This window comes from Chenopodium album, chromosome 8 (genome assembly GCF_948465745.1).
Source record: "Chenopodium album chromosome 8, dcCheAlbu1.1, whole genome shotgun sequence".
NCBI classification, from domain to species: Eukaryota; Viridiplantae; Streptophyta; class Magnoliopsida; order Caryophyllales; family Amaranthaceae; genus Chenopodium; species Chenopodium album.
In genome coordinates this window covers 15,261,851-15,281,760 of record NC_137841.1, presented here as the reverse complement: position 1 = coordinate 15,281,760, position 19,910 = coordinate 15,261,851, and the positions used below count along the sequence as shown (strand labels likewise).

The window sequence follows — 19,910 nt, the reverse complement described above, 5'->3', positions numbered from 1 at the left end:
TTTTTTTATAAAAGAATGAGTTTTATTTTTTGGAAAATAATGTTTTTTTTTTTTTTTCCAATCAAAACCACTTCATTTTATATTAGGTGCATCACTTTAATTGACATATGAATCAATGCACAAATTTGTCTATAATATCTTTAGTTCTCTTTTAAAATATGCATTATGAGATATGTAACTAATCTAATGTTTTACAAGTATATCATAAAAAAATTATGTCTACACGTTAATAAATTGCTTGATTTGTCTTGCCCTTCTATTTCATACGAAGTTTATAATTACCAAAACTAAAGGGCAAAACTATTGTCATAAACATTTTAAGATCTTAGAGTCTAGGCTTGAAGCCAGTTAAAACTCAAAAACCATTAAATTCTTGCTTGAAACTCATAATCAACAGGCTAAAAAAAATCTTCGTACACTACTTTAGAATTGAGCTCGTCAGCCACAGCTTCAAACACAATAATAAAAATCTAAATACTATAGATGAGTATAGAGATGAAAGAGGCCATAAATAAAGGTGGATATGACAGAGCTGGTTAACTAAGGATCAAAAGAACATGGCATGGAAGAAGTGTGAAGAAACTTTGGAGCATAATTTCTCCAATTCTAGGATAAGATAGTTTTCTTATTTACTTAGATCATACAAAATTTAATACTGTGGTCAGAATTGCAAAAGAAAATTTTAAACACAGCTGCCTGCTACCCTATCTATAACATCAGTAACATAGATGAAAATATATATAACAAAATATCCAATCAAAACATGTGGCGGATAACAAGCTCTAACAACCTGAATCAATCAGGTCTGCGCTGCTTGCTTGAACCAGCTTCATATTTCTCACATTGCTATGCACTGTATGTAGTTGCAGCTGCCTGCTGTAAACCTGAAGAGCCATTAAGCTCCACATATTATATATTGAGAGGACAACTTTCCCTCAAAAAAAATATAAAAACATTCCGGCCACCTAACCAGTAACCATACGTCCATATGTAAGGCAAGATTTCGATTTCGATTTCAATTTCAATATGTATTGTGAAAATGTTTGTGAGAAATATGAGAACAAATTCTGCATATAGACAAGAATTCAAGCTCATTCATAATAACCATTTTCAAGCCAGTTTTGCAGAGCTCAAACTCTTGTGGACGGCACATAGCACCACATATTGCCAGTCATGGACTAGCAAAACAAAGTGGAGATGAAACCACTTACCTGAAAAAGTAAACCTTATAACAAAACCCAAAGAATAGCTCTGTTTTTCCAGACGAAGAGCATACAACATGAAATCAGTGATTTGCATGAGGCAGATATAGATATCTGGCGGTAGCTAGCAATCTCTTCAAGCTCTTAGTTAATATCTGTTTAGTATCTTCTATCCATGAAAGCAGCCCCAGCACACCTACAGGGAAGAATTCTTAGATAATTTCATCTCAACTGAAACCATTTTGGCAATCGTGTCTAACTGAAGTAAGTAGTAATTGCAGTCTTACCAAGAAGGCATTTAATTTGAAGATAATTATATTTAATCCTGATTCTGGCGATAAAAAAATCCAATGTAGAACCTGAGAAAAAATCAACTAACTTGACGTTCTGATAATTTAACGTGCCTAAGACAAGGAACTGAGCATAATATAAATCATACTATCACAATTTTCACAAGCATTGGCAGGAAATAGCCAACTCTATACACTCACTGAAAAGAAGACTATGCATTAATAAGTCTTAAAATGGCTCTAAATTTTACCACGCTCATATTCTTTGATTGGAGAAAGACCATGTATAGCAGATCTGGCATAGGTTAGAATCCGAACACTTTGGGATGTACCTAATTTGCTGAGTATAGATCTAAGAATGCCGCTGAAATTGGTAAAAATAAAAATAAAAAAATAAATAATAATAATAATAATAATAATAATAATAATAATAATAATAATAATAATAATAATAATAATAAAACAGTAAAAAAAAAAAAGGGATTAAAAATGTTACTGCAGCATCATTGCCTGTAGATATGACAAAAAAAAAAAAAAAAAAAAAAAAAGACTTGACACATACTCTGTGCGCAATATAGTCAAAAAGTCAGCCGGCAAGGATTCCATGAATGATGAAATGTCATCCATTGAAAGAGCCTTGAGCTCCTGCTTAACAATATTTCGTTCTTCATTGGAAATCTCTTTTCCGAGTCCTGCTTTACTGTGTCCATACATATAAGGAAAATGACTAACAAATTAACAATAATGAGAAACTACAACTAAGCTTTTAATAATACATCAAAACAGAACAGTTATATACCTAAATATATTTACATAAAAAATAAATAAATTAAAATAAAATAAAATAAAATAAAAAGGAAAAACCAGGCTCTTTATACGAGGTATGTACTTGTTCTTAAAAAATGGCAAGATTCAAGTCAAGTGATCTTAGAGTTGGTTAGAGCTTAATTACGCACTGTATTTCTTAGGGAAGTAAGGTACATTTTATATACACGTTAGTTTTCGTTAAATTCAACAATATCGGTAAGGAGTCCTTATAGGTTGTGACAAACGGGATAAGTCATGAAATGCATTGGATGTGACTTATCAATTAAGAGTAGTTGGAACTGTTAGCAATTGGATTGCTTACCTTTAAATAATAAGTTTTAAGGCAAGCCGAAACATGCTTAAACACTTATTGTTTTTGGATCTAAGAATCGTTTTATTCTCGCTTTATGGGACAAATTATGCATATGTGAATAAAATGTTAATAAGTTGAAAATTGCAAATATGCTTTTTTTTTTTCCCAAACTTATTAGGATTATGAATGCTAATTCATCGCATTTCTTTTCATTTGTAGTAAACAATGTCTGCAAGTAACAACATGATACCGAAACTTCCAAACAAGTTGAAGGTAAACTTGAATTTGACCAACTTTCTTGAATGGGAGAAAGAGCTTTGCAAAACACTAAGGAATAGTTCCTGATGGTGAACTCTATTCCAAATGATTGGAAGAAGTTCCTCACGTACTCACCTGACATTCTACTCAAGGCTCTTGAGGATGTTGTGAATGTAAGGGTCACAAAGAGTCTCTGTGGCAATTGTGATGGGAAAGTTTATGACTTGACTAGGTCATTGTCTAACATGAAAATCAAGCCTACGGAGAAAGAGAGCCTAACCAAGGTACCAAGTAAGGTCCAAAGTCCTTGGGAATAGACTAAGACCCGGAATGCCTCTCCAAGCTCATGTGCTCAAAATGGCTTAACTCTTTAAGCACATGGAACTACTTGGAATTCCTTTTGAGGATGAAATGGCGGATGGCGGATCACATCCTATTTAGCTCACTTCACTCCGGCTATGATAAGCTTAGAGTGCAAATGCTAGTTAAGAAGGAAGCACACTCACTAGGTGAGCTAGTGCAACTACTTTGTAGAGCCGATTCATGAGTGTAGCTCCACATGACAATGAATCAGCTCTACGAAGTAGTTACACTAGCTCACCTAGTGAGTGTGCTTTCTTGTTGGCAACATTTGCACTGTAGCTGTATCATAGCCCGAGTGAAGTGAGCTAAGTAGGATGTGAGCCGCCATTTCATCCTCAAGAGGAATTCCATGTGCTTAAAGTGCCTAGTCATTTTGAGCACATGAGCTTGGAGAGGCATTCTGGGTCTTAGTCTAGCCCCAATGACCTTAGACCTTAGTTGGTACCTTTCTTGGCTAGGTACCCTTCCTCTAGAGGCTTGATTTTCATGTCAGACAATGATTTAGTTAAGTCATAAACATTCTCATCACAATTGCCACGGAGACTCTATAAGCAACTATTGTTGGATGGCAGATTGTTACCGTAAATATTTTGGATGTTAGATTGTTAGAAGCTGCAACAAATGCCTTGAGCAACAAGAAAAAGGGTTGGATCACCTACGAGCGTAGAAGGAAGAAAGGACAGTAACAAAGCACAGCAGGGAATGAGCCACCAAATCAGTGAGCTGCTAATGATTGCTGGCAGCATCCTCTCTGGGTGTGACAGCTGCAATATTGCAACTGTCTCTTTCCTTCTTTTGGCTAGATGTGTACATATAAGAAAGGGGGAGTAGGAGTGTGTTGGGTGGCTGGTAATTTTGTAAGCTTTAGAGTGTGGAGAGTTGTACCCTCAAGGTACTAAATAGAGAGTAGTGGCCTCAAGCCACCCTGTTTTGCCAAAACTTCATCCTTGAATCAACTAATCAACAGCCTTCTTCCCTAAAAATTGCATCTTTATTGCTTTTTCATTTAAATCTTACATTAACAGTAGAGTAAAACATTACAGAAGCATACACGTATACTTTTCATAATAAAACCAGAAATGACGATTTATTTACCTGTTTATTGTTCTCCCAGTGAATATAATGGGTAAATATATAGCATAACTACCAATACCGAGTGATTCACCAGTATGCAGTATTTCATCAATATCACGAAGAATCAATGCCTTCCATAACCGACAATAGTTCCTTGTGAATCCTTCATTTAGTTCCTTGTACATTCCATGGTCTAATAGAACTGGAATTTTCCCATGGTATGAGAATGCATCACAAGATTCACAAATCACTACTAAAACTAATCACAAACTGCAAATAGAGATGACATACCCAAAGTAAAGTCATTCTGACCACTCGGAGAAACTAAGATATTTCCAGGATGTGGATCTCCATGAACAAATCCATGGATAAATACCATATCAGCAAAAACTTCAACCAGAGATTTCGCAACCTGAAATGATGTTTGATCAAAAGCTCAGGAACATATATTTGACTCAAATAACAAAAGAATCTGAATCAAAATCAGACCAACAACCACTCTCTTTCACTGCTCATTTAGACTCTTTATACGGAGTATAAACTTGGTCTGCCAATCACGAAAGTAAGATGCCAAATAACAAGACATAGGAGCGAACCTTTCTTGGATCCATTCCTGTTTTTCTCAGATATTCCAGGTCATCAACCTGAAATCTAACCCAATGAGTACTTGGTAACTCATAAAATTCCACAACACAGCAGAACATGCAAGTAACATAAGTATAATGTTTATATACAAAACTATGGATGCCCATACGTCAAGCATAAATAAATGTTTCCATGGTGTACATGCATTTGAAAAATATGCATTAGAAGTATATAGTGATCTTCAGAAATCTATCTATATATTATACTAAAAGATAAGCAAATCAATGTGAGGATGACAAATGTCACTCTCTCATTGGCTTATCTTAAATTAAGTATAAAATGTATCTATATAATTACAATTTACATATTCAAGCATAGTTATTTTTGTTCAACTTTGAACAATAAAAGCATGTTTCTATACATGCATAAGATTTTCATGATTTCCTAACATAAATATTGATTTAATTTTTTATAATAAAATGTATACTTTCCAATGCTACTAATAATCCATAACGTCTTTCCAATTTTTATTTATAGTCAAGATAAAGAATAATAACTAATTTGAAGCAATATGCTTAAAGTGGCATAATTAAGGAAACAAATATTTCGTATTTTGAAAGGCTAATATTGTTTTTTGATGAAAATTAAATAAAATCGATAGAATTTAGTTTGACATCAATTATGAAATCAATACAAACATTAAAAAAAAAAAAAAATTAAATAAAATCAGATGTACAGTAAAATATTGTGCACCTATTATAAAAGCTACCCTGTAATGAATGAGAATTATTTATGCTTTATTGATAATAGTTACCCAAAATAGTCTACAAGTTATCCTAAATTCAATACAAGTTATCGGATGAATACAAAAGTTTTTGATAAAGATACAAAATAGTGTAAAAATTACTTTTATTTGTTGTTGTACTCCTTGACAAATACTGAATGCTGAGCCGAAATGTTGTCATGGAAAAAAATATATAATCTTGAACATATATTTAATTTGAATTGGCCTTTCATTTTAACAATGCTATTACTCGTGTTTAAAATTATAATATTCATATTAACAATGCTATTACTTACGAATTTTTTTAGAAAAAAACTAACATTTTGATTTAAAAATCATGCATTGCTCATGTACTATACTAGATATACAACAATCATGTGCAATAATTTATGTTGGTGTAGTGGTGATTAGGACTACACTTGGTAGGAGAGACCCGTGTTCGATCTCCTGCAATAACAGCCGGGAGAGGAGTGGAACCTAACAACCCAGAAATGATCCTTGAATCCGAATTGGCCCAAAGGATGAACCGGATAGAATACCAAAAAATAAATAAATAAATAAATAAAAAAGATCGAGCGACTCAATGTATATATGACGGGAATTTACTTATCCTTAATCAATCTTATACAAAACTCCAAAGTCTATATTTTTTTCAAAATATAATGATAACATTTGTAAAATTTTGTTAATATGAAAGATATAAACCTATCAAAATGTATATATAGTGAAATTGTTTAATAACTTATATCGAATGCGTAATATTTTATTAAAATTATTTGCATGTAGTCATTAAATGTGTCAGAGTGTATCTATGTAATGTTCAAAACTTTAGTTAAGCTACTTTGATTTAGTGATTGTACGGTAAAAGGATATTGACTTCGATCTTGAAATATAATAGTCCAATAAATTCTAAATAGAAAAATTAAAACAAAAGAAAATAGAAATAGTAAATGACTTTAAATATTGAAATAAACATAACCTTTTAAATCAATTTAGCAAATTCAAGCTAAGAGACAATTTTAAGGCTATTAAAATTAAATGGGGGCAAATATATGTAAAAGAACATTTTAGAGATATAAATGTCCATGCACTACAAGAGTTATGTTAAACTTTTTATAATTAAGGTAGGGATAAATTTTAATAGATACTCCGTACATTTTATTAGTATAAAATTATCAGTATCCATATCTATATGCAAAGTATTTGTGTTGTATAGTATATTTAATTAGCTGTTGGTTATATGAATATTATATAATATATAGTTTTTGGCACAATGCTTAGCTTAGGAAAATATATGTACTAGTAGGTCAGATATAAGGTTATTATTGTGTCTATAGATTTGATGAATGCGACGGGTAAAACATGTATTAGATTACTTGTAGCTACTGATGCAGATGGTATGATGAGAAAATTTAAGTTTTTTCTCAACGGGAGATATAAATGAATTAGTCCACTTTTCTTATATAGTTATATGGAGTATTATTCAATTATTTTTCAATTTATAAAATAACATTACAAAAAATTAAAAGAAATTCAAATAACATAAAATACTATTCAAATTATGTTCCTTTATTTTTTTTATTGTCCATTAGTAACCAAGTCCTTTATTAGTAATTTTTTTTTTTCAAACCCCTTTATTAGTAATTTTTTTTATTATATGTATATTGCACACTCACACACAAAGACAGTAGTAGACTCTCCTGATTGAAAGTGCACATTTGAGTCGATCTTCAAGCCGCCGTTTATTTTCAAAATTGCTTAATGATTTTTTATTGGCACTTTACGTTTAATACAAGTCTTTCATGTAATTCTAAGACCTTTTCAACTACTGGTTCATTAGTTAGGGTTTGATTATCTTAGCTTAGCTCTTAAATCATGTCATGCAAGTTTGTATCTTTGTGTAGTGGCAACCGATCGTGCGCCATGCTCTTGCTTATTTGTTGATATGGGCACAAGTCTTGTGAGAAAGTGGGGATTTTGAGCACCAACCTTTGTAGAGCAATGAGCAATCCAATCTATTGGCAATGGAGTGTGGGTGATTAGGGTTTGTAATGACCAAGTTAATCGAAGTGGGCACAAGCGGGCTTGAATCACAAATATTTGATATCGTGTAGTGAGTTTAGGCAGCTAAACCGACAGCATAAAAATATTATTTTCACAAATTAAAAGCACAAACCCCCAAGATATCATCTTGGTGAGAATTTTGTTAGAAGTGTAGATCTAATTATTAAGAAGTCAAGGTTCCCCCCAATCATGGACCTATTAAACTCCTTGAACTCAAACTTGTTTGCACTTCCCCAAAACCCAAAAGAAGTATTTAGTTGGACTGAAAAGATTACTAAACTCAACAGTAAGCCATACCCCGAGTGTGTATAAAATATAAATTGGATGAGGGATGAGAAAGAAAGGAAAAAAGTACAAATTTATAAGGTAAAAAGGTCATTTGATACCATAGTTTAATTTAATTGTGGCATTTAGCAACCCCTAATTATAATTAACACAGATTTACATCCACTTGAAGAGCTTCTATAATAACTAAAATGGTAAGGAATGACTAGAGTTAAATTGTCTAAATAAACACTGGAGCACCTCACAAGAATTCACATTATTTTCCATAATTTCCTTTTTTTTTCTGTCCTAAACTTCTCCACTCATTCACAATTTTTATCATTTCTTAAATTAGATATGATTAATTACGGAGTTCATTCTCCATGGACGCACTGACAACATTGGCTCAATGGTTGTGTACTAAGCAATGCTTAGCCAGCCACCTTATTTGAAGGAAGTCTAGGCTTCCCTTAAAATAGCAAACTTAGTTTATAAATTCAAACATATCTTTAAATAAGGTAGTTAGACATCCTATGTGTGGAATTGAATTGAATATAAGATTGAATCCTTTTACTGCCATTTATTAAACTCATGATAATTTTGAAAACTGACAACAGAAAAGTGAAAACACCTTTTTCTTGTTTCTTGTTTTTGGTTTTTTATTATCTAAAAAACTGAAAACTAAAAACAAAAAACAATGCCAAACAAGCCCTAAGATTCCAGTTTATTGTTTATCAGTTCAAGTGTTATACTGACATATAATTTCAACCACTTAAAGGTTAAACATAGATTACCTTTTGCCCCGAACAAAACTGCATGGTCAATACCTGGCTGGTTGTCAAATCCTGAATAAACAGTAGAATTATTTGTTTAGCAAGAAGTCAAGAATAAAACTGCAATATTCATAATGTAATACAAAGATACAGTAAAAAAATATCAGCCTAGACAACACAAGCAACAATGAAAAAATTAAGTCAGATTTGCACCCAAAAAATTCGCGGGATCTTGATTTTCTTGTTGTTTCTAAAATTCTTTGCAGTCCTCTCAGAATTCCTTGCTTCCTGAATGAAATCTTTAAATCCCCAAACAAAAGTAGACATTAACAATTAAGAAAAGTTTTGATAACATGCAAAAAACCTATTAATAAAAATACATCAGCATACACAATATCAAAAGAAAGACAGCTACTGTAAATATATCCCCTTGAATGGGCAGAACAGGTGGTCTTATACTACTGGTAACAATTCTTTGGGGAAGGAGGCATTTCCAATAAAAGCATGAGCTGTCAGTAACCATCATTCACCTTAATATAAAACAAGATAGTAAGCTAAATCTACCAACCTTCAATAACAGTTAACATAAAGGTAATATGCCTTAACCGACAGTAAAACAAATGAACACACATAACATCTTGCTTTCTAATCATTTGATGAGCACACACTTGTTTGCAGAGAGTAGAGAATGCTAATCAAGATATACATCCACAGGCAAACATGTTAATTTTGCAGCACATGAAACAATGTACCATAAATATGCTACTGACCAAGTTCCGCAGAAATGGCCTCTTTAAACATTGAAAGAATCCATCCAAATCTGAATTCTGGAAATATCTGAAGAAAACTAGAATCAGACAAATGAGCTAGGCCAATAACGAGATGTTGAACAAACAGGCTTAAATTGGTTTATAATTGTGTCAGAAGATTCAATCAATCAAAGCCTTAATCCCAAAAGTGGGGTCAGCTACATGAACCAAATTGTCTCAGAAGATTGAAGGGGAATATATAAAGAAACAGACAACCTAGTAATTTTTAAGTAATTGACTAAACTTTAACAAAATGGAAGGTAATATGCCTAGGCAAACATGCCTTATGACTATCATTTAATAATAAATAGGCAGATCCTTGAGACATGTGGATTCATGTAACATTGCAAAAAGCTTCCCACTTGCTAAACAATGGGTTTACATGCACATACACGTAAATGCACGAAAGCATTGTATGATCAAATCGAAAGGTTCTCATTTTTTAAAAAATTCAAGGAAGGAAATGGTAAAGTAAATGAACAAATACCAAGGCATCCACAACCCCCCCCCCCCGGCGTCTCTCTCTCTCTCTCTCTCTCTCTCTCTTGATGAATTTAGAGAAGAAGCTCATACCAAGAAAGGCAATGCTCAAATGCATAGGCATCCAAAATCGTGCACACACCTACACAACACCCCCCCCCCCCAAATTTTGTAAACAAATTTGCAATAATAATCAATCTCATGCATAGTAAACTATATTTCAAGTGGTTAAAGCTTTCCTCCCGGTTCCAGGTGATCCTAGGATCAATTCTCATCATTCATCCTTGTGGCTCTCTTAAAAAAATATATATATAAAAAAAAAATTAAAATAAATCAAATTAAAACAAATTTGAGTAATTCTTACTTATGATGAATAAATCAAAAGGCAGAGTAGTGCTTATCAGTAGGTGATTACCTCATAAAACAGCAAAGAAATATAATTCTATTCCAATTAGGTAGGAGTACAAACTTTACAACACCATTAATATATAGGACCACAGCAATGTACCTCACTGAGATAATTTTTCAACTATAGTCGTCACAAAGAAATTTAGATTGCAACATAAGAAGCTTCAAGCTTACTGCTAAGTCCAAAGAAATCATCCTGCTTTGTGGGAGTTGTACAGTAATTATAACAAGTAATTTGGTTCATACCCAAGCAGCAACATGTGAGACAAAAGACATGATAGTGATGTCCAACTCCATCAGCCGCTCTAATCCAGGGTATTGCACCTGTTGAAAAGTAGAAAAAACTATTTCATTAAACCAAGCATCAAGTGGCGGGGGCTGGGCCAGTGCAGGGTGAGCGACAGCTCAAGGCCCCCAAAAAACAAGGGCCCCAAAAATTAGTATGTATACAATTTGTTTCACAGATAATCACAAAAAATACTAGTTGGATCAGTGGTTAGCTTTTATTTATGATAAGCTCAAGACTAGGTTTCGAAACCCACTGGAGTATAGTTTTTGCTTTTAACTTTTATACCTATTAGTTATGGGCCCAATATATATATATATAAAAAAAAAATAAAAAAAACCTTGAAACTTCAACAGGGGCCCAAAATTGTAGGGCATTTCTAGCCCCGCCCCTGCAATCATCGTTCCCAATTTTATTATACCACTGTGAGCATAATGAGAATTCGCACAAAAAAAAAGCCAAAATAAATAAATTTGTGTTGCATCATTCACAGAAAATAGTAAAAGACAAAGGAAATAAAAGATTTTCAATGTAATGCATAAAATTTAAAGGCATAAAATTTATTTAGTTTTATACCTATATTATTTTATCATGTTAAAAATTACTCACTCCGTCCCTAAACATAGTTCTCGTTTGGAAATAACACGGGAATCAAGAAATGGGAGGGGAAAGTACTAAATGGTAAATAAAGAAATAGGAATTACCTCCGTTAACTATTATTTGCAACAAAGGAATATTTTATATCTCACAAATAATACCCCTTTGTTGCAAATAATAGTTAACGGAGGTAGTAAAAAAAATGCACATTTAGTATAGAATATATGCACATTTGTTCCTTCTCATCCTTTTATATATATATATATATACACGAAATTTTTACTGCCCACAAATAACCCATTTATTGATAGTACCACCCAAAAAAATTATTTTAAAATACCACCCAAACAAGAAAAAATAAATAAATTAGATTTCACCACCAAATATGTTAAAAGCTAACATTTTAAAAATAAAATTCTTCGATTTTCATGCAGAAAACATGCTTTAAGAGGTTTTGGGGGTCAATAAGGTGAAACGAATACGGGGATAAACTAGACCCTCTGATTACAAACTAGAAGGTCCAGTTAAAACATAATTTTTGTTGGGGGTTTGATATGAGAATTAAATTTTGGCATCTTTGTTAGGGGTTTGACACGAGTATTAAATTTTGGCATCGTTGCCGGGGATTAATGATACTAGAATCACTTTGCTTATGATTTAATAAGTTAATGTGGCGGTGCTCCTTGTTATTTGATATTTGAAGCCACTCTATGTAAAAAAAGGGAGTGGAAAAGACAGATTAGGAAAAAAAAAAGTGAGCAGCTACATCATAGTGGGAATACGGTGTACCAAATATCACTAAGCTAATTAGCTTTGTTAGACCAGCTGTCAATGCTGTGAACTGATGCCACAATTAACAAGTTTATCTCCAACAATTCATTTGGAGATTCTCCCAATGATTGTCTTCTAAGCCAAAATGCTGGTTTCTTTGAGAATAGTGATGCAATAAAGATTAACAATGTCTCCGAATTTGCAATCAGATTTCACCTATTATATTTCTATCTATGAATAGAACAAGTGGACAAAAGGTTGATACTTGGGACAAATTGGCTAGTTCCTTCTCAGTGAAATTCTAATGAGAATGCTCTCCTCATGGGATCCCAAATGTTGATGAATATGTTGGTGATCTGTTGAGCGTTCAATCATGGAAAAGAATACAACTGATGCTAAGGAACAAATTAAGAAGATGCAACCAAGGATAGCAAGCATCCAACCATCCACATACTGCTATAAAAGGGAGGTAAAGAAGATGTATATGCAATAACTATGTTGGCTAGCACACTTCAGGCACCAACTCAAAAGGTTGATCAACTTTAAGCTAGGTCACCTATGGTAGTGCCATGTCAGATATGTGGGGTGATAGAATGTCTTACTAACGATGATGACAAAGCAATTGAACAAGACAATGCTCTTAAAAATGCGGCTTGGAAGAGACAACATAATCCTTACACCAACTCATACAATATGGGTGGAAGAATCATCGTAAAAAAACACGAATGATCTTTCCAATTAATGCATCATTTGATCATCAACAATTAACCTCCTCAACAAAAGTCGAACTTAACTAATGATGGATTGCAATAACTATAACTATAACCCACTTAGTTAGCACTTCAGTAATCAACCTCCTTCTCAGCACAAGTCAAACTTAGAACTAGTGATAGAGAACTTCTTCGCTTAGCATACCATCTTCACTAAGCACTAGGGGATCGACTTGACCTCATTAAAGAAGTTGCACAAATTTTCCCTCCTTGATCTTGTGAGCATGGAATGATATGGTTGGTTGTTGGCACATAACACAAATATGTATGTGTGGTAAGTCAAAAAGGAAAGCAAAAGGATTATCCCCCAATTCTCATGTTATTTTACCCACTACTAAGACTCGTTTAGATGCCTCAAAATCCAAATGCTTTGTCATTTCCCCCAGTTCTCAACATTAAGACAATTTTAAAGATGGGTGTCATTCCATATAAATAGGCTACCCCTTTGGTGCCTTCCTCTATGATGGTTAACACCATAGAGTCCCTCAAACTCAGCCTCCAAGATCAAGCTTATGGTCTTGGCTCCATCCACCCTCTTCTCAACCACGTCAATTCTAAGGCATCACACAACAATTAAATCACAATAGAGGAGTTTACCATGTTCATTGATGGTATTGAAATTTTCGCCTAAGGATATCCTTAATCACCTAGATAGTTTATAGCATTAACAAAATTTTATCAATTTGGAGACAGATTATAGCGTTAACATTACATCTATAGAGACTCGCAACGACATCATTCGTTTATTGAGATAATTCTTTTTAAGATTAAGCAAAAATTGATATAATTCCCTTTCCCTATGGGTGACACCACATGTTTGCATTATAATTTTTTTTACTAAATAAGGAGATCTTCATGGTGGTTTTCTTTCAGTGCTCAACACCCATTTTGTATATTATCTTCAAATCAAATTCTTGATGTATAATGAAGGAAATATAATATAAATACAAAGTAAATAGAATGTGTTTCTTTCAATAGATTGTAATCATGTAGTGTAAGTATAAGATAATATGTAAAATATTGTAATGTACCTATGCTTAGAAATTAGACTCAATCACTCATTACTTTCATATGTACTTCAACAATATGCTTATGTGGATGTATGGATGCATTGATTGGTTGCAAATTTTGACCAATACTTTACTATTCTGAAATTTTCAAAAGCCTATTTATGAATTGAATTTGAACAAAATTATGAAATATTATGAATTGAATTTGATTTGAACTTCATGTCATGCACATTTTCAAATATTATGACTTTTAGTTTCTTCTGTAATTTTAAGCCACACTAAAATTCAATTCCTTTATTTGCCTCTACATTTTACAAGATCCTGGTATGAAAGAACACAAGACTGACCTTCACAGCAACTTCCTCCCCACTTTTCAGGATAGCACGATGAACTTGAGCAATTGAAGCTGCAGCGAGTGGTTGCTCATCAAAAAAGAGAAATCTGAAAGACACACGAGTGCAATAGTAAGTTTGACAGCTAGAAGGATCCCAATGGATAAGAGGGGATACATTTGCATTCCACAGAAAATTAGTCTAGCACACTTGAACTTTAAAATCTCTAATATTTGAGCACTAAAACCACACAATCAAATCCTTCAACATTCAATAACGCATCCTGTTGCCAAGACCTTTAGGCCATATTTCGACGAAATGAACTATGAAAAAACACTAATTCAAATTGAAATTGTAATATCTGCCTCAATTTTAAATTTATCTTTTTTATACGTCCACCGCCCTTCCTAGCAAATGAAGTTCTAGTTACATATAGATGTATCATTTAGGATAGAATATACACAGGGATGACATCATATTAATTCATATCCATGAAGTTGATGCATTGATTAGCCATATGAACATATATATTCTTTTAAAACTTCTTGTGTTCATGTTTAGCTTTGGGCAACCTTTAGGATCAGATAATTTTATTACTGTTTGGGATCAAGTGACTTTTTTTTTTTTATTGTTTGAAGGCCTTTTGATCTGGAAATGAAGTTAATCAAGTTATTTATATAATGGATTACTAGTCTCCTGCATGTAATTTGTCATACACCTGTCTCTCCATTAGTCCATGCCCATATCCTATCTACTTAACCAGATTACAGAACAGTACTAGTGATATCCATTGCCGTTTTCTTAAAAAGGAAAAAATTGGAAAAAAAAAAAAAGAAAAAAAAAAAGAGGGGGGGGACCATTTGAAATTTCCTGCTGACCATTGTATAATTTTGACCGTGAATATCTTTAATTATATATTACAAATTTTAAAAAGTTAAATGTGTTTTAAAAGCGTATACATCAAGACAACAACGACAACAACAACAACAACAAAGCTTTAGTCCCAAAATAATTAGGGGTTATCTAACATGAATTGTCGTAAGGAACCATCTGAAGAGGAAAAAGAGCATAGCCAAATTATTGATTAAATAAAAATCGGAAAAAAAAATGTGTGAAGTGAATACCGGAAAGAGTATACAAATAAAATTTACGAGAATTTAAAAAGAGTGATAAGAGGATACAAAAGGAGAGGAAAAACATGTTAGTAATAAGATATACAGGTTTGAAAAAACATTAACAAAAGAAATAAGTAAAATTTACATAACACGAGTTGAGTTAATAAAAAGTAAATACTACTCCCTACGTCCCATATTGTTTTCCCCATATGCCAAATTTCATGGGAATTAAGAAATGTGAGGAAAAAGTACATGAGGTACATTAAAAAGAGAGAAAAGTACAAAAAAAATTGAGTGTGGCACAAATAATAAGTACATGAAAAAGAAAAAAGGAAAAAAAAAAAAAAAAGTACATGCAACGCCATATTTTCCTCAATCCCAAATCACTCTCAATAACCCGCTTTGAAGATTTCTAAGGTCTGCCCCAACCCCAAAATCCCAAATCTAACAAAATCTCAAATGATTATACAATAGACAAAAAGATTATGAATAGCCTAAAAGTCCAAATGGTGCAAGTATCAAAGAATGAAGTAGAAGAAATCGTAAGAGAAAGACTAATAAGATCCATCCATGTTGCACTCTCTTTTAGAAATTGTCAAGCCATTCCAGTACTGCTTCCTAATGATATATTCACAGCTTTGCATTCCCTTTACACATAAACAGGACAACTTTCTTACCAAAAGAAAAGATAGAAAAAGAGAGAGCTTGAGTGTTGATGAACAGGACATATAATTGTATCACTGTATGGCATATGAATGTAAGTTTCCAACAAGAGCAAATGAAGTATCATATTTCAATTCAGGTATGTACTCACATATCAGTAATCTCAGAACTGAGGTTTCTACAGAGCACTTCTTTTATTAAATTGAAATCACAAGGAACTGCCTAGATATCAACAAAAAAAATGTTAGCATCCAACATAAAATGCATGACTGCATACAAAAAGTCTTTGTGAAGGTTGCAGGAAATCAATTCAAAAAACAAATTTCAAAACAAAAATAAATTTGGACTCAAACCTTATCCTGTAAAACAGAAAGTGTCATAGTATATTCCTTTGGGAGTTGTCTTAGAGATGACGCAAACTGACCAGCTTTCACATAAAACCCTTTGTTGTCTTCACACAACTTTAATATTCTCTTTGCAGAGCGCAGATGAACCTGAATTGGTAAAACAAAAATCAACACACACATTCTTATGAGTCTCTTGTTTGATTTATGTCATAAAAAATATCAAAAATCATAATGACGTAAAAACTCAAAAAAAAAAAAAAAAAAAAAAAAAAAAAAAGGAGTTCAAATCCAGTAACTTTGGTTGGGAAGCAAGTGACTAACACCAAAATGTTATACAGCTTCATGATGATATCAATGAAGCTTCAGACTTACAAAGATTGACGCTACTCCCCTTCACACTACCAAAGTACTGAGTCCATATTCCTACAAGGAACTCACTAAAATTACACCATACTTAATCTACAAATGTAGACCCATTAAATCTTAAAGCCCCATAAAGCAAAAGTCGAGTAAATTGGATCACATTTTTGTCTTAGACTAACAATGAAGAGTCATACAAAAACGTCCATTGTGATACCCACATAGCTTTTAAGACCAAAGAAATGAGGATAAGAATCAACCATGATCAAAGACATGTAACAATCAAACCTTGAAGCAATACAATTAAAGGATTGAATAATTTCTGGTCTCAAATAATCTCTCAAATTGCGAAATTTAATAATCTAAACCCTCCATCGCATCTTCGATTAATGCTTATCACGGCATATAGTAGTTGTTTGGATATTAATTGTTATTTTATTGGAAAAGCAAAGGCAACGGGAAGTAATAGGGCATTAATTATTTATAAGTTAATATAATAGAAGATTGTAGGGGTATTTATATTGAATGTAAGTGACAGCTTATTAATAGTGGAAAAAAAGGTATTATAATAGTTCATGGGATCAAGTCTCATTTTCCCCCTCCTTTCAAATGATATACTACCTCCATTTTCTTTAGTTGACACTTTTTTGTCTCACGCTTGCTAATGCACAAGTTAAACGACGATTAATAACTCTAATTATTAACATTGTATAATTATAAAAAAAATATATTAATAAAATTTATATTGAGATGAATCAAACAAGATCACACATGACTATGTTTTATCGTATTTATAAATCACAAAAGTTAGTCAAAGTGTGTCAAATGATACTAAGGAGTAAGTATTTAGCATTGGGTATGGACAGGCCCATGCTAGATAAAGTGTTCACATTTCATTTGGGCTCTCATGTAAGGGGGTGTGCTAAAGTACATAAACCAATCTTGGACTTAGCTTAATCTTTTGATTGAGTTAGTCTTGTAACAATAATGTATGTTGATTTTTATTTATGTTACCTTTAGGTTAAATTTGTCCTAATATTGCATGTTAACTTTATTCATGTGTTGTTTAATAAAATCTTTATGTTCATCGGTGCATACTGCATAGTGAGTATTATGCACTCGGTGCTTAAACCAATACCACCCAAGTCTCTTACATAAAATACTAATAAAAAAATTTTAAAAAGAGAAAATAAATAAATAAATAATCACACAAACTAATTAAATTATACTATTTATTAATAGGAACATTTGCAAGCGATATAGAGTGTCACGTGCCCCCCTCTTATCATTCCAGTTTTATGTTAATGCCTTTTCTTTTTATTTATTACTAAATTTTCATATACGTCGCTTCACCTCAAAACCCAAAAAACTCCTAATACTCCTTATTTTTTGTATTATGTTTTCTCCTCTTCCTAGTTTCTTTTCTTTCTCAATTTCCTTCATCTTTTTTAAGTTAAATATCTATTTCTTTCTCCCTCCAATTCAATTTATCTTGGTATATATGAGCAATTACCAAATCGCCAAGAATGAATCCCTAGGTTACTTGCAAGTAATTATACTAATTTCCCCCTATTTGTGATTAGTTTCACCAAATTACAATTATGTTTCTCTATAACCAATAGTTTTTTTTAAAAAAATATATATATATATTAAAGAATTTCATTTCTTATATTCATATTTCACTTGATGAGTATTTAATCTTAGGTTACTTGTATTATGATTTGAGGATATTATTGTTCAAAAACATTGTTACAATAGTGCTATAGTTTCTTTTACAAGGTTTAGATTGACTCCCTACACTAGGCTTCCTTCTCTTGTTTTATATCTATAATGCTATAATTTCTTTTATAAGGTTTAGCTTGACTACCTACACTAGGCTTCCTTCTTCTGTTTTACATCTATAGTGTTATAGTTTCTTTTACAAGGTTTAGATTGACTCCCTTTACTAGGCTTAATCTACTACTACAATACAATTTGTGTGTACACACATTTTTTTGGGCTTAAATTCAATCGAATACAATCCCAATATGCAATTGAATAACCAAAATTAACCCATGAATTGCATGGGCTAAATACTACTCCCTCTGTCCCTTATCACGAAAACTTGATGTCAATAAAGTATACAATACGACGCATCCAACAAGATATGAACATATAATCTCTAATGATTACCCGAAACTTATGGTCAAATTTTTCAAAGTTTGACCGAAATATTGGCAATGGAAAAAAATTAGGACGGAGAGAGTGGTTATATCGCAAAAACCCGACATTGAAACAAAGTACTCGGTATATTAAAAGTTTAAAAAGTAGGACATTCAAAAATAATGCTGACAGGCGAAAAAGAAAGCAGAAATTCAGTAGATTACCTCAGAATTCGTATGTCGATACTCATCCGAACCCTTTGCTAGCCCATAAATCGAATACTTGTAATCAAATATGGTTGAAGCAATCTGCAAAAACAACAAGAAACACAACAGAATTATCAATTGAGCCAGAATTCAATGAAACCAAATTAAAATGTAAGATAAAAGAAAAATTCGGACCGTAAAGAAGGTGTAAGAGGAACGTCTAAAAGCGAAAAAAGGAGCACGAAAATCATCGGAGAAAGGGGTGATAGCACGGGAAGAAGAGTCGAAAAGTGGGAAGGAGGCGGCAGTGGCGGTGGTGGAGGCGGTTATGAGGAGGAGGGAGATTTTGGCAGCCTTGGAGGGAAACTTTAAAGTAGTTTTCCACCACATTGTACTGCTGTGACCTGTAGTGGTTCTAGAAGTTTCGAACTTCAACCGTTACTAAATGGCTAATTAGTCATTTTTGTACGAGAGAATTCATATTTATCTCCTACATAAAGAAGTTTATCCAGCCCTATTATTGTCATTTCCCACAAAAAAGCATGGGTATTTCTTTAATTTAAGCTAACAAGTCAAATTGGATTGTACCTTCACCATTAATAGATCTGAAAAAAAAAAAAAAAAAAAAAAAAAAAAAATCTGGATCACTGCCCCTTCCCCGGTAATGGCAGAACTTCAATGGAAAAATGGAAGAGCTTCAAGGGGATTCAATGGAGGACGACCTAACCCTTCCCCATAAGGGTTAACCTTGCCCTTCTTTTCTCCCTTTACAATTAGGGTTTTCGTTTAATCGGCGGCGGCTAGGAGTGGATTGTTAATCAAAACCAGCTCCGACGG

The 19,910-nt window shown here is 32.7% G+C and overlaps 1 protein-coding gene across 3 annotated transcripts; it reads right to left on the bottom strand.

Annotated features, from left to right (window-relative positions):
- Positions 1-574: 574 nt before the first annotated feature.
- LOC145641726 (uncharacterized) lies at positions 575-19,536 on the bottom strand. Of its 3 annotated transcripts, none has more exons than XR_014115505.1 (17): positions 19,269-19,536; positions 19,092-19,175; positions 16,372-16,512; positions 16,170-16,240; positions 14,256-14,349; positions 10,721-10,798; positions 9,548-9,614; positions 8,991-9,076; positions 8,799-8,849; positions 4,904-4,951; positions 4,599-4,719; positions 4,329-4,509; positions 2,055-2,192; positions 1,747-1,856; positions 1,490-1,561; positions 1,212-1,398; positions 575-884 (listed from the first exon to the last, which is right to left on the bottom strand). XR_014115505.1 is itself a non-coding variant. In XM_081692649.1 (16 exons), the coding sequence occupies exons 1-16, from the start codon at positions 19,461-19,463 to the stop codon at positions 1,286-1,288; spliced, it is 1,653 nt and encodes a 550-aa protein (XP_081548775.1). In that variant the 5' UTR covers positions 19,464-19,536; the 3' UTR covers positions 988-1,285. The 3 variants fall into 3 exon arrangements, 1 of the variants encoding a protein (XP_081548775.1); XR_014115504.1 differs by having other exon boundaries at positions 1,744-1,856; positions 19,269-19,535; XM_081692649.1 differs by lacking the exon at positions 575-884 and having other exon boundaries at positions 988-1,398; positions 1,744-1,856.
- Positions 19,537-19,910: the final 374 nt, after the last annotated feature.